This window comes from Pterocles gutturalis, unplaced genomic scaffold (assembly GCF_000699245.1).
Source record: "Pterocles gutturalis isolate BGI_N339 unplaced genomic scaffold, ASM69924v1 scaffold22437, whole genome shotgun sequence".
NCBI lineage: Eukaryota > Metazoa > Chordata > Aves > Pterocliformes > Pteroclidae > Pterocles > Pterocles gutturalis.
Genome location: NW_010113369.1, coordinates 11320 through 25084, shown reverse-complemented (window position 1 = coordinate 25084; position 13765 = coordinate 11320). Strand labels below are relative to the sequence as shown.

General features: G+C 43.4%; 1 protein-coding gene across 1 annotated transcript; it reads left to right on the top strand.

Moving 5' to 3' along the window:
- Positions 1 to 2376: 2376 nt before the first annotated feature.
- Positions 2377 to 13291, top strand: SLC13A5 (solute carrier family 13 (sodium-dependent citrate transporter), member 5). Its single transcript, XM_010074481.1, is given in 12 exon segments — positions 2377 to 2502; positions 3367 to 3503; positions 3950 to 4164; positions 6109 to 6280; positions 7451 to 7573; positions 8115 to 8327; positions 9053 to 9117; positions 9120 to 9173; positions 9454 to 9572; positions 10749 to 10910; positions 12111 to 12248; positions 12985 to 13291. Coding segments are annotated over 12 exon segments (1626 nt in total). The 5' UTR covers positions 2377 to 2403; the 3' UTR covers positions 13114 to 13291.
- Positions 13292 to 13765: the final 474 nt, after the last annotated feature.

Below are 13765 nucleotides of genomic sequence, written 5' to 3'. Positions count from 1 at the left end.
CATCGCACCCGGTGCCCGGCAGCGGAACGCGCAGAAGGGGCTCAGGGACAGCCTCCGTCCGTCCCGGGGGTTGTGCCCCTGCCAGCTCCTGGGGCTCCCGCGGGCCCAGCCCATCTCGCGGGTTAGATGCAGTTCTTCTGGGGCCAGAGATAAATACGTGCACAACTGTCCCGCCGGTTAGAGTTGCCGGGTAGTGGTGGCAGTGGACTGACCCACAGGCCTTCGGGGCTCTCCAGCTCACTGCTGCTGAGCCTCGGATGCTGAGCAGCATTCGTCTCCGGTGGTGCCGCGGGAAGCCGTGCATTGTGTGTTACACGGTGATCCTAGCAGGGCTGCAAGTGCAGCATCCTCCAATGCACATCTGTCTCAGTCCCGTGGTGGCAATGGCACAACTCCTCTGCTTTCAGCAGAGTTACACCAGCATAAAACTGCAGTAACCCAGTGAAGAGTTTGGTCTTTAACGTCTTGTAGCCTTCTTCGCAAAAAGTGAAAGCCCAGTTTGCAGTATTTTAGCCTGCTGGAGGCTTAGAGGCTCTTCTAGTGCTAAAGCCAGTCTTTCTGCTGACCGGCCTGTATTGGTCACTGTATTTTAAAGTACAGGAAAAAGTCATACGTATTTATAACAGAAATTGCCAGCGCTTCTGGTTTTACCTAAGCAATGTCAGCCCTGCCTTTCAGCTGAATGCTGGTGCTGTGTAGAAAGAGGGATTCTTATCTGTTAGGCACTCTGATCAATACTAGCAAAGGTAATTTCCCTGAAAACGTAAGTATGTCTTCAGTTTTCCAGTATTTGTAGGAATATTATGTCATCAATCTAATCCGGGAAATCACAGGATTTCACAATGGCAGAAACATTTCTGTCAGGGACTGCTTTTTCAGCTCTCAGTGAGAAGGCAGGTCCCTGTGTTTCCTGTTCACTGTGCAGAGAGACCGGAGCAGCATTCTGTGACTGTACCTGTAAATCACAGATAGCTACAGGTATAGATACAGATGCACAGTTAATTCCAGATCTTTGGTTGTTCGGTTTGGCTGTGGTTGGTGGAGCATGGTTATAAGCATGGTTGTATTTTTAAACTTCACATAAGTTTTTGACACACAGCCATGTGTGTCATGTGTGTCTCCACACTACAAAACCAGTGTTTCTTCTGTATTGTGAATTTTTTTCACTTAGGGTTGTTTATCTGTCTTTCATGCTGGCAGTAGGTTACCCACAGTCAGTTCTTGTGCTTAGTTACTGTGATACAGCATAAGTTGTATCCTGAGCTCACTTCAGATTTATTAAGGGAAGAGACTTAAATAGGATCTGTCTGATATTTTTTAGTCTCTGAAGAAATATTATTTTCAAAACTTGTGCTGTAATTAATCTCCTGGAAATGTGAAGAAAAAAAAAATTCAAATTACTTACAAAGGCTGTTTTCTGGTTCTTAAGCTTCTCAAGAAAATGAAGGAAAACACACCCCTATTTATAAATATCACCTTACGGCAGTTTTTAAATGTCACTGTAACACCATTTATTTTTGCAATAAAGTCCCATTTGTTGTATTAGAATAAAATCCTATAAACACATACTCTAAATATGAGCAAATTCTGAACTGCAGAACACTGACTTAAGCTTTGAAACACTGTTTAACTGTTGGCTAATGAATGCTTGCTTCTCCTGACAATTTTGAAAGTACAAACCAAGGGAGGCTAGGTTACAGCAATGCCTGATCAACAGTGTAAAAGGACGTGTTACAAGATTTCTAATCTAGGGAATCCCCTTAGTAGGCAAGCATAGGATGTTTGGGGAAAGTAATTAAATACCTCTCATGTGCTTAGTCACCAGAAAAAAAGGTAAAAGAGTTTTACTTTGAGAGTTACTGTAAAAAGTTAAGAACTTTAAAATTATTTGGTGATATAGTTTCTGGGCCCAGGTGTGTTACTGGACACAGCTTGAAGACTTGTGCATTTCAGACAAGCTAATCATCCATTTCAAAATAATTAACTCAGAGTAGAAATGCGCAAATCTATAAATAGTATTAAAAATTCTTGTCTCTTAGATGTGAAATCTGCTTACCTCAGCTGCCAAGGGGTAATTGCACACTGCAGACTGTGTACTTACCTAGTTCTGGAGGGTTTGTTTTTCTCACATCTGACATTTTCATGGGTGCATTAGAACAAACCCTGTGGTCAAAAAGATCTTTTTATGCAAACAGCTTCAAAACAAAATTTAAAAGTACAAGTTTAAATCCTCGTGTCTCTGCTGCCTCTTTCAGCATAACTTGTTAAGCTACAGATGATGGAGTGTTTGGGCCCCTTATAAGATCTACTGATGTGTTTCTTATATTCAGGAATAGTTTTCTATATTTAAATGTGTCTTCCTTTATGTTGCAGGAGGCCAAATGTGCGTATGTCATCATCATCATGGCTGTGTACTGGTGCACTGAAGTGGTCCCACTGGCTGTTACCTCCCTCATGCCGGTGGTATTTTTCCCTCTGCTTGGAGTTCAGAGCTCTAAATCGGTAAGGAACACTTCTTGCTCAGTCAGATGCAGGGATACCCATTGCTCCAGTCCCCCATCAGTACTCAGCAAAAAAGTCTGATAGGAAAGCGCTTCAGCTCTGTGGTGCTCTTTGTGAACGTGTTGAGCGGTGTTCAGGGTTCATGTATGGGAAGATGTTGAACTAAACACACATTTGCCCAAAATGTGAAGGGTGTGGGGCTTGAGAGGGTGGAGAGGAAGATCTGTTTCTGGGCATGGATCCTGCTGGAGAGCATCCCATTGGTGCCAGCAGCTGGTGTGTTCATAGCACATCCCCTGAGGAGCAGTGCTGACGCATCCTCTGGTGGATTTCAGAATGCGCGGGACAAGCTTCTTGTGATGGGGTAGACAGCAAGATGCCAGCAAGTACACTGTGTCCTCTCCAAACCTCGTCCTGGCTGCGTGTGCTAGTGCTTTAGTTGGAGAGAGAGAGCCCGTACTTGGGTACCGTAGCCCAGGTTCGCTCCTGGCCAGGCAGCTGGTAGGGGCAGGTGTGGCTGAGAAATGCATTTTGGAGCTCAGCGTTCCTGGTACCTACACAATACTCTGAGCTCTAACAATATTTTAGGAAACTGCTGTCATCTTGTACTTTATTAACTCCTGATGATCCAAAAGGTAGGTTCCTGAGGCACAAAGAGCCCCTGCACTGGACAGTTCAGCCCTTGAACAGGGGATGAAGGGTTCGGGAAGCTGGAGGTGGCTCTGAGGCTGCGACTGCTTGTGCTGGTGCTGGGGTGGGGCCCGGTGCAGTAGATGGCTTTGGGAGGCTGGAGGGCAGAGTGTACGGGGTGAGGCTGGCAAGAGGCAACGTTTGGGCCCCTGACCTACCTTCTCTGTCTTTCAGGTGTGCTTGCAGTACCTAAATGACACAAACATGCTCTTCGTTGGAGGGCTGATTGTTGCAATTTCTGTTGAACAGTGGAATCTTCACAAAAGGATTGCGCTGAGGGTCCTGCTGATTGTTGGGGTGAAACCTGCACTGTAAGAATATTACATCACTTCTTCCTTGCCTGTGTTGATTTAGCAGAGGCCTAGGGATAGTGCTCAACAGGCAGCAGAGGAGGGAACCTTCAGGAACCTCTTTAGCTGCACTTGTACAGAGTTTCCAGAGGTGAAGTCTGGCAGCAGGAACAGTTTATTTGTCCTTTAGCTAAAAACAGCATCTGGCCAAATTCTAGATGCTTGCCATTGGGGACAAAATGGTGACAGACTGCATCACACACAGACTAAGGAGCTAAATGGCTTTCTGGGGTTCCTTTGGTGAACGTGGCAGAGCTGTCCCAGAAGGGAATCTGGCCCTGATTTGTGTTACTGGAGGCTACATGCATCCCTGTCTGGGCTCCACTGTCTAAGTTACAGTGACTACAAAGCCTAGCAGCGTCTGTTTTCTTTCCTCCTTTCTCCTCTGCCTGTTTATCTCTTTTCAGCCTCATGCTGGGGTTTATGGTAGTCACTGCCTTCCTGTCCATGTGGATAAGTAACACAGCCACCACTGCTATGATGGTTCCCATTGTCCAGGCTGTCCTGGATCAAATGGACAACACGGAGCATGATGTGACCATGATGGAACAAGCAACCGGACAAGCAAATACCGTGATTGAGCTGGAGGAAAAGAATGCATCAGATCCCACTTCAGTGCATGGTAAGGGCCTACTCAGCAGTGAGTTGATTCTACTCAACTTGCCACACTCAGAGCTTCCTGACCTAGAAGAAGTGCTCTGTACTTTTTCCAAGGAAAGAGGATGGCAACCTGACTGAAAATCCCTAAATCCATGACGTTCAGGTTTTATAAAATGGCTTCCAATTTTGGTGGCTGCCATTTTGTTCTGTGTAGTGCTAAATCCCATGCAGATTGTTATGTTCTTTTCTTCAATCTGGGATCATCCTCCCATAGTTTCCCTAGACTTAACTGCCTTCTCAGGGAAGTTAAAAGTGTATCCTGTGGGAAATATTGTCCAGTCCCCCAGCATTGCACTTTGCAAATCTTGTGATTATCAGTGGGGATTCAGCTTCTAAGCCATGCAGGAATGTTTAAAAAGCTTAGTGCAAACACAGCCTGTTTTGGTTCTGGGGTAATTATCTCTTTATTGACCAGATTGCATGTTGAAGTGGGTGTAAGAAAGAGGAATACTTTAAAAGCTACATGGAAAAGAGGAGCTGGTGTCATTTGACTCACGGTAGACAAACTACTCCTTGGAACATTTCAAAGCGTGATCTTACCTTGATGCTTGACTCCACAAGGTCCTTCTGTTGGTTCTGCAGTAGGTTTCATCTGACACACTGAGCACAAACTCAGTCCCTCTGATTTCATGGCTCTGCTGTGCTGTTGCAGAGGGATATATTATTAAATACCATTAAAGATCAGCTCTGTGGTGCCTTTCTCTTTCAGAGGAGGAAGGATTGTCTTGGGGATTTTAATGGAGATGTGATTTCACTGAATTAGCAAGTTGATCTGCCACAATTCCCTGTGTGACTGTGTGCAAAAAAGAGTACAAAAGTTGGTAGCGCATACTGTGTCCCACACTGCAAGCCTTCTGCCTGCAGCACGCCATGCCCATTTTCTGGCTTACGTGTCAATGGAAGACAGCGTAGAAGAAGGATGTTAATGTGTGCCAGACATTGCCCTGTTACGAGATTGACTCATAACTGACATATTTGTTTGGACTTTGGAGGCATAGTTTAGATACAACTGTGATCTCTGCTTTTTGGCTGCTTCATTTCTTAACCTCCCTTGTGAAGGGAGAACGCACTATGATTGTGCAAAGCTCAGACGCTGGGTTTATGTAAGATACACAAGCCCACAAGAATGCCACTTGGTCACAGAGTGATCTGTAAGTGCTTCTAGCTTCCAAACAGTTGTACTAAAGATAAGTTTTCATATTTGCAAATGCTCTTTTTCATGTTGATTCTTGACTCCCAAAACGGGACTTCTGCTCTAAGACCGGTAATAATAATTTTGCTGGTTTTCTGCTTGGCTTTGCTGACTGATTTATTTTAACATGTATGTAGTGAAGGTAATAAATATGTGCAAAAATACCCTTTGGTATTGTTGAGTTGGTTGGAATGGCCATACCTACATTGTCCTGCTCCGTTAGTTCAGTCAAACTTCAAGATTAGACTGTTAACCTCAGAAAACAATGGACACAGCAGCAAAATTTCACAGTTGATGTAAACTGACATAACATATTGATCTTATGCCAGGCAAGAATTTGGTTTTGGGTGTTTTTTTTCTGCCCATATTCACAGCGGTTAACGCTAGTTCGGTTCTTGCTGTGGTATTGGAATGGTTCCAGTGACTACAATATCTGGCTGGTGGTAAGCCTCTCTGTGAAACGGGAAATTACTGCTGAGGAACTGTGGCACTGATATGGACAGCAGCATCCTGGGATCATTTAGACCCAGAGCGTCAACCTCTCTCTTCAGCTCCTTGTGAACCTGAGTCCAAAGTATTTAGGAACGTATCTGTGTGGTTTCTTTTTAATGAAAATAAGTGGCATACACCAGTTGGAATCACTGAGCCTGCAGACCCTGTCCGGAACTCTCCTCCCTAACTTTACCTGAGGCAAGTCATGTTCTTTGTGTCTAGTCATGAGCAATGGACAAGTCCCTGATGACCCCAGATCTTCTGAGGAAAAGAAAATGAGGAAACGTGTATGTAAGGGAATGACACTTTGTGTATGCTATGCTGCCAGCATTGGAGGAACTGCAACGCTCACTGGAACAGGACCAAACATGGTGTTGAAAGGCCAGATGAATCAGTAAGTCCTTCTTGCTGTTTCTGTTACTTAAACTATCTCACTGTTTCTGTGACCAACTGGCTGGTCTTAGATGACAGTTGCAGTTGCAAACCATAAGCAGTGACCAGTTGATGAGCTGAGAGTGAGGAATGTGTATGAAGTGATGGGCCTCATTTTTCTGCTTCAGCCTTTTTTGGCAGCTATGTGCTGCTGTTATAGGTCTCCTGAGAAATTTGGAAATACTTTTTGGTAATCAGCAGACAGCTGGTTGATCATGAGATACTGGTTCTTCTGTGTCCTCTTTTTCAACTGAAATGCAGCACATCAGCAGAGGAACTGCAGCGAAGAGTGTCTGAAGAGTGTATGATTAACCCTCCTCATAAGCCCACTGAAGAGAGATAAAGATAGCTTAGCCTCTGCTGTAATATTATTCCTCCATGCTGTGGCTGTGGAAACTGTGCAGATACTGTTGTAAAGGAAAGGAGTTGCCCACAAAATACTGTCTCTGCTAAACTGAGTTTGGGAATTGATTTAAATGCAACCTAATCTACGGTGGAAATTTTGCAGACTCCACAACAGTCCGTAAACATTGCTTCCTTCTGTAGGGAGCACTTCAGTGTCAGCTGCCGCATTACCCATTGGCATTAACACCCAGCTGGAAATTTGCTATTGATATTTTTCCTCCAGTCGTTATTGGTGAACACAGGGAAGAACAAAAATTGCTGTTCTTAAAACACTGGCTTCATTCTTTTAAGCCAGCTATCAACTTTGTCTTCTGTTGAAGTGAGCAGAAGTGCAGCTATTAATTTCAGGAAAGACAGTTCTTGCTCTCTTACTAGAATGAATGGGGCAGAAGAAAGAATGTCCTGTCTTGGTATAAATAAGCAGGCATGTTGGAAGTGAAAGGTACCTGGACTTGTGTGGGAGATCTTTCAGTAGCAGTTGTCTTACTGAGACCTGAAATATATGCATTAAGTAAAATACAGAGAAAACCGAGGATCATTTAAGTTCTGCTCTGAAATGCAGGCTGCCTTCCTGTTGACTTCATTTAGGGTATGGATGTTGCCTGTGATTACGTGCAATGGTTGTCCTAGATTTACAGGTATAATTGTCACTAGCACATATTAAAGAGAGAGCAGAATACTAAATGTTTTGACATTCATACAGAAAACATTTTTCTTTTGTTTTCAGGTTATACCCCAACAATAATGATATTGTGAATTTTGCTTCCTGGTTTGGGTTTGCATTCCCAAACATGATTCTGATGTTGGTACTAGCTTGGCTTTGGCTACAGTGCTCCTTCATGGGACTCAAGTGAGTATTTAACTACATGATATTGTGTAAACCCCTCAGCTAATGCAGATCAGCTTACTGAGAAATCTGGATAAGCCAAATGCACTGACAAGTTATTAATTTAGTAGCAGAGAGAAGTTCCATTTCACAGCAGCTTTTGAGGTCTGGAAACTTTTTGTGTTCATGGGAGTTGCACTAAGGCAAAAGCTTTATACATTCTTAATGTTCAGGCAGAATTGCCTGTTACTTTTCAGTTTCACATGTGTGTATTTCAGCCCCAGAAGAGCTAGCATAGGGTTTTGCTACCCTCGATTCAAAACTAAGTTTTTCATCCCAGGTTGCTCCAAATTACCCAGAGACTTACATCCATTCACAGACCCCATTCTTCTGCAGGAACTGGCATGTCCCCATGAAATACTTTGACACTGTTGTAATTTCTTTTTTTCCTGGCCTCTGCTCTAGTCTGTGTCCATCCCTAGGAGTGACAGCTTCAGTGGCAAGCATGTTAAATCCCTCTGATATATTAATACTTACGTATTTTCTTCTCCTTTTTTTCTTAAAGCTTTAAAAAAAGCTGGGGCTGTGGGACAGAGAGAACTGCTAAAGAAAAAGCTGCATACAACGTGCTGAAGGCAGAAATGAAGAAGTTGGGCCCTATCTCTTATGCTGAATTCAATGTCCTCATAATGTTTGTTTTGCTGGTTCTCTTGTGGTTTTCCAGACACCCAGGCTTTGTAAAAGGCTGGGCCACCAGCCTCTTCCCAGAAGGAGAAAAGTAAGTTTTTAGGGTTTTTTTCATCCTGTACCCTCTTGGTTGTGAATCAGATTCCCTTGCTCTTATGTTCCATTTTGAGTGTGGGGTCATTCATTCCAAACTTATCTGAATTCACATTTCCTGGTCTTCATCCTGTCGCTAGTGTGTGAGATCACCAGTTGATGCATTGTTTGGCAGTTTGTACTGCAATGAAGGCTGGAGGCCAGGACGTGGAGTAGGCTGAACCTCCTAAAGGAAGAGAAAATTCTGTCATGCTGGTCTCAGTCACACTGATGTACACTTTGAATATTTGGTAATATCACCTCTAAACAATAGTTTAGAACTCACTGGGAAATTGATTTGGTGCTTTGAATGGCTTTTTTGCATAATGTCTGTGGCATGTTAAGAACAAAATGCACGATGGGACTATCATTCAGGCCACTTCTTTACACATCTTTATTGAGATACAACTGCTGAGTCTTGGCCTCACCACAGCAGGAACCCTGCTCCCAGGAGCCGTTGCCGTCTGTGACTCTGGTTATTCATGTGTATTGTAGCCGGTTTCTTTTATCACTGTTTGTGTTGTGGCAGGTCTGAGAGACCTCAGTCATGAACTAATGACCCATTTTGCTAGTGTACAAGCCTCAAACAAGATGACAAAGAGCAGTGACTGCAATGCTGGAAGGCAGCCATCTTCTAGGAGAAAGATGTCTATTTTATAAGCCGTTTTCTCTTTTCTTCTTTAGGTACATCACTGATTCTGCTCCAGCTATGTTAATTGCGCTGCTACTGTTTATCCTTCCTGCTGACAAACAAAATTCATAGGCTGGAATCCAAGCATGTCTGACCCTGAACAGGCTGAAGAAGGTATTTAAAAGAGTAATCATAACATTGCAAAACAGTTAGCCAGATCCAACTAACATGGCAGAAACAGGTACTGGATTTGCATGCGGTTCTTCAGCGTAGCTCACCTCCCTCACGTGCTGGGCAGGGCTGGGGCACGGTCCTTGCTCATATTTATTACTCTTACCCTTCGCAGGTTTCTCAGTAATACGCATCTGTTTTTTTTCCCTAGTGTCTTATAGAACAGGAGACAAAATGTCTTCACTCTCCTAAAACATGTTCTGCTTTTCATTTCTCACTTCAGATATAAAAAAACCATTTTTATCAGCCCCGCTGCTAGACTGGAATGTGGTTCAGAGGAAGATGCCCTGGAGCGTTGTGCTGCTGCTGGGAGGAGGTTTTGCTTTGGCTGATGCAAGCGCAGTATGTCCTGACATCTGTTTTTCTCTGACTCAAAGGCGAACTTCCCTGGTTTGTTATCTAGTCCTGTATTACTGGGCATGCACCCAAAGCCAAACCCAGTAGAGATGTTCAGATCTGACACATTAGCAAAAATTGGGAGGAGGTGTGAATGTGCCTCTTTTTCAGGAATTTGTGTGCTCTGACCAAGTTTCTTCAATTTCTCTTACCTCTTGGAGGCTGCCAAGTAGTTTGGGGTCTTCACTGGCTGGACAGACCAGAAAAGCAGCCTTTCTTATTTCTCTTATCATCCCAATCCCAGCCCTGGCTAGAAAAGTAGAAGTATAGATAACACTTGTCAGATTTTCAGAACCATTTGAGGTTTATTTAAAGCATATATATCTTCAGATTTAAACCAAACCACTACTGGAGTGGTCAGGAAAAAAATCGTTGTGGGTAGGTAGCCCATGGTTTGATCCTGTGTTCATAAATTCACAGAAAAGGAGCTGACTTCCCAAACCAGGAAAGAATCTTGAGGTGGACTGTGTCATTTCCTCCATCACTCCCAAGATACATCTAAATCAAAGCAAGCCTTAGCTATCAACAGTGCCATGCTTTGGGGAAATTCATCTTCAGATCTAATTTTTGTGGCTAGGCAGTTTTAAACCAGGGGGCAAATTAAAGCCCTGGGGCCTTCCATTCATCTGTATACATCAGACATAGATTATTAAAGCTCCAGAGCATTAGAAGCCATCAAGTCAAAGGTTTTGTAAGCTGTTTGAGTCAATCTCTGCTTATGTTCCTACAATCTCTGCTTATGTTCCTGCTTTCATACAGCATCGCTATCTTCAGAAGCCTTAGAAAAACATGCCAGGAAACTTCTGAGAGATACATTAAGTATTTCCAATAGTCTCAGCAATGGTTGTTTCTGTTCAGCAAAAAACCATAATTTTGTAACCAAAATGTGAGCAAGTATTTGGGTTCCAGAAAAATCAGGAAAGTGGGACTCAGTATTAGGTCCAGTTGGCAAGGAATTTCTTTTAGTGTTTTGTCATGGATCATTGTGCTTTCCCGGATGGTGTTTATATAATTCAGGAGCCATTTAGCATTCTTTGGTAGGAATGTTACACTTAACCTGAGTTCCCTGTTCATGAGATAGGGGTTCTAAGCCTCACTGAAAAACATTTTTTTTCTTGTCAGAACTCTGGGCTCTCAGCTTGGCTGGGTCATCAAATGACTCCACTAGGATCCATCCCACCGTGGGCCATTGCAACAGTACTTTCACTTATTACAGCTGTCTTCACCGAATGCACCAGTAACGTTGCCACAGCCACCCTCTTCCTACCTGTCTTCTCATCCATGGTAAGATTACTTCCATCCTGTTATCCTGTCAACTGGGAGATCAGAGTTAAACTGACATTCTCTAGTGGCAAAGCAATACCGTATTTATTGTCTGGAATGTTGCTCCAGTGTTCATCTGAAAGCCACCAACAAAGCAGCCCATCTGACAGTATGCCATAATGGGCAGATTTTAGCTGGTGGTCACTGCTATGTTTATAGCATCGTATGTAGACAGAAACTGGGAATCCAAACTTTCTCCAGTCTGCCCTACTTGTATGCCTGAAACCTGAGAAACAGCGTCTTGGGGGGAAGAAGCTAATTCAGGGCCTGTCCCATGTCACTGAAAAGGAAGCACTTCAAGCCTTCTGTAAGGTGTGTCTCTAGAGAAAGTGAAATGAGAGTCTCGTTTTTAAGTACAGATCAACAAACATCCGTTACTTCTGGTCATTTTGTATTTGAACCACCAACTCAGAATTGGAAAAACACACACAAAAGACCCAAACCGAAACAAAATACAGCACTTTCTATTCATCCCTTTGAATCCTTCCTTCATGGCTTTATGCTAGAGTACAGAAAGTGTTAGCCCTGATTATTAGAAATGTGTCATTTTCTGTAGGAAGCCAGAACAATTCTAAAATGTATGGGGGAAAGCCTGTTAAGTGTCACTGCCTTTTCTGAGCAGAATTGAAATTGTGGCTTAAAGGAAAAAATATGTTACTTTGTCTCTTAATTTGGAAAGTACAACCGCTTTATTCTAGACCACTTCATCAAAGTAAAATTATCCCAATAAGGGTGCTGAGCTATTAGTGACTTAAATGGCACTTAAGTTCTGAGTCCCACAGAGTTCATATAACGTCTAAAAGTGTTACTCCACGTGCCTAGTAATTATAATCCCATCCCTGTGTAATCCTGGCGAAACTGTGGTCTGAGGTCAAAGAGAAGATTGTTGGGTAAGTTTGACCAGAACTCCAAATTATACCATAGAGCAAAACAAACAAGAAGAAAGAATCAAGCATTGTTTTTAAGTATTGTGGGACAGAAAATGAGAGCAAAGTTATCTTTAAGCACAGGTGGATTTCGGAATAAAATACTAGTAAATTACTCAGGTGATATAGTACCAGGAAAGTAGATGAGTCTGTGTGTCTCAGTGGTCTGGGAAATGTTCTTTATGCTTTTCTTTTGGAACACCCCCAGTGTGATATTCTCCCCATTGCGTTGCAGGCTACATCTGTCAAGATCCATCCTCTGTACGTTATGCTGCCTGGAACTCTCAGTGCTTCCTTTGCCTTCATGCTGCCTGTTGCAACGCCGCCGAATGCAATAGTGTTTTCGTATGGTCACATCCGTGTGTTGGATATGGTAAGATGATAATTGCCTTCTTATCTGAAGCTCTCCATTGCCTTTATCCTGAAATATGGTGAGAGTTTAATTTTCTTAACCAAGTATTTCCAAAGTGCCAGGAAGCTCTTACGGGCTGTAACTACCAACCTCTGCCTCTCTCTCCTGCGGTGTTACTATTGCAATAAAGATTTGCATCTCTGAAGTGACAGTACCTTTCTCAGTCTTTGGCAGACATACAGCCCAGCCCAGCTGAAATTAAAAACGGACAAGTCGTAAGTCTCTTAAACACTGAAGAGTTAACATGCTGTCAGTGCTTTCCAGTCTTCTGGGGCTTTGGCGAGTGTAGCTGAAGCCTTGTTTCCACTGGAGCTGAGAGCAGAAGGTAACAATCGTTTGCCCTAGCCTTTGGTCCTCTGATTGCCTGCCAGACCACACAGTGCCAGATTCCATGCCGAACACGCAAACGTTATCAGTTTTGTAACTGGAGACTTGAAGGAGGCAGAAGCTGTTCTTTAACTAGTAAGAGCAACTTGTACACGCCGCAAAGCTCCTAGCCTAGTTCTATAGCAAAGTGTTCAAAGGCTTTGCACAGTGAGTTCCCTGGTATTTCCACCTGAGCAAGAGCACCGGGCAGTGGGTACAATGCCCGTTTCTGTGATTTATTTTACTACGTGTATGTACAAATAGGCACTGCTGCAGTTTGCTGTGCTGGTTATTTGGTTATATTTGTTGGTTTGGGCTTTTTTCCCCACAGGTTAGGTCTGGAATAGTGATGAACATCATTGGAGTCTTCTGTGTCACACTGGCCATCAACACATGGGGAAGACCCATGTTTGAGCTGGACACATTCCCAGCCTGGGCAAACAGCACAGCTAACCACTGAGCAGTGAAGAATTCAGGTGTTAAACAAGGAAAGGACGATTAATGCTACTCCCTGTTGCCCCAAGCCCTATATAGAGTTTCATCACCACTTCAGATCGAGTGTCGGGTGTTTGCTGCCTTCTGGGAGTCACGCATCAGTTCAGGCGTGAACCAACACAACTTTTCTCTGGTCATGCTGGAGCCAGAAGTGCTGTTTAATTACACATGTGTGTGGATCATAAGTATGATAAAGTGATCTGTTGTACCTCCAATCAAGGCGAAGATTTAGGATTTATTGAACTTTAAATAAAGAGAGGGCAGGCTGTTGTACCAAATGGTTTGAACTATCGTATCACTGGTATGTACCTGTCAGTCATTGAACAGGGCACTCAGGCAGGGGCTGAAAAGTCATTAACTCTTTCTTATATCCACAAGTCAGCAGCTGTACAGAGAAATCCCTTTTGTCACTTGTCTGGTGAAAGAAGGGGCATGTTGTGTTATGTTATTGTGTTCTGTTGGGTTTTAGTCAGGCCTCAGCCATGGGGTGGAATCCTTTCAAGACAACATCCAACACACTTTTCTTTGCCTTGTTTTCACTCCAAAGTCTCACCACATCTAGACACCCTTTAATGAGCGTTGAGATAATGGAATTCCATGCTGGTCACGATTCAGCT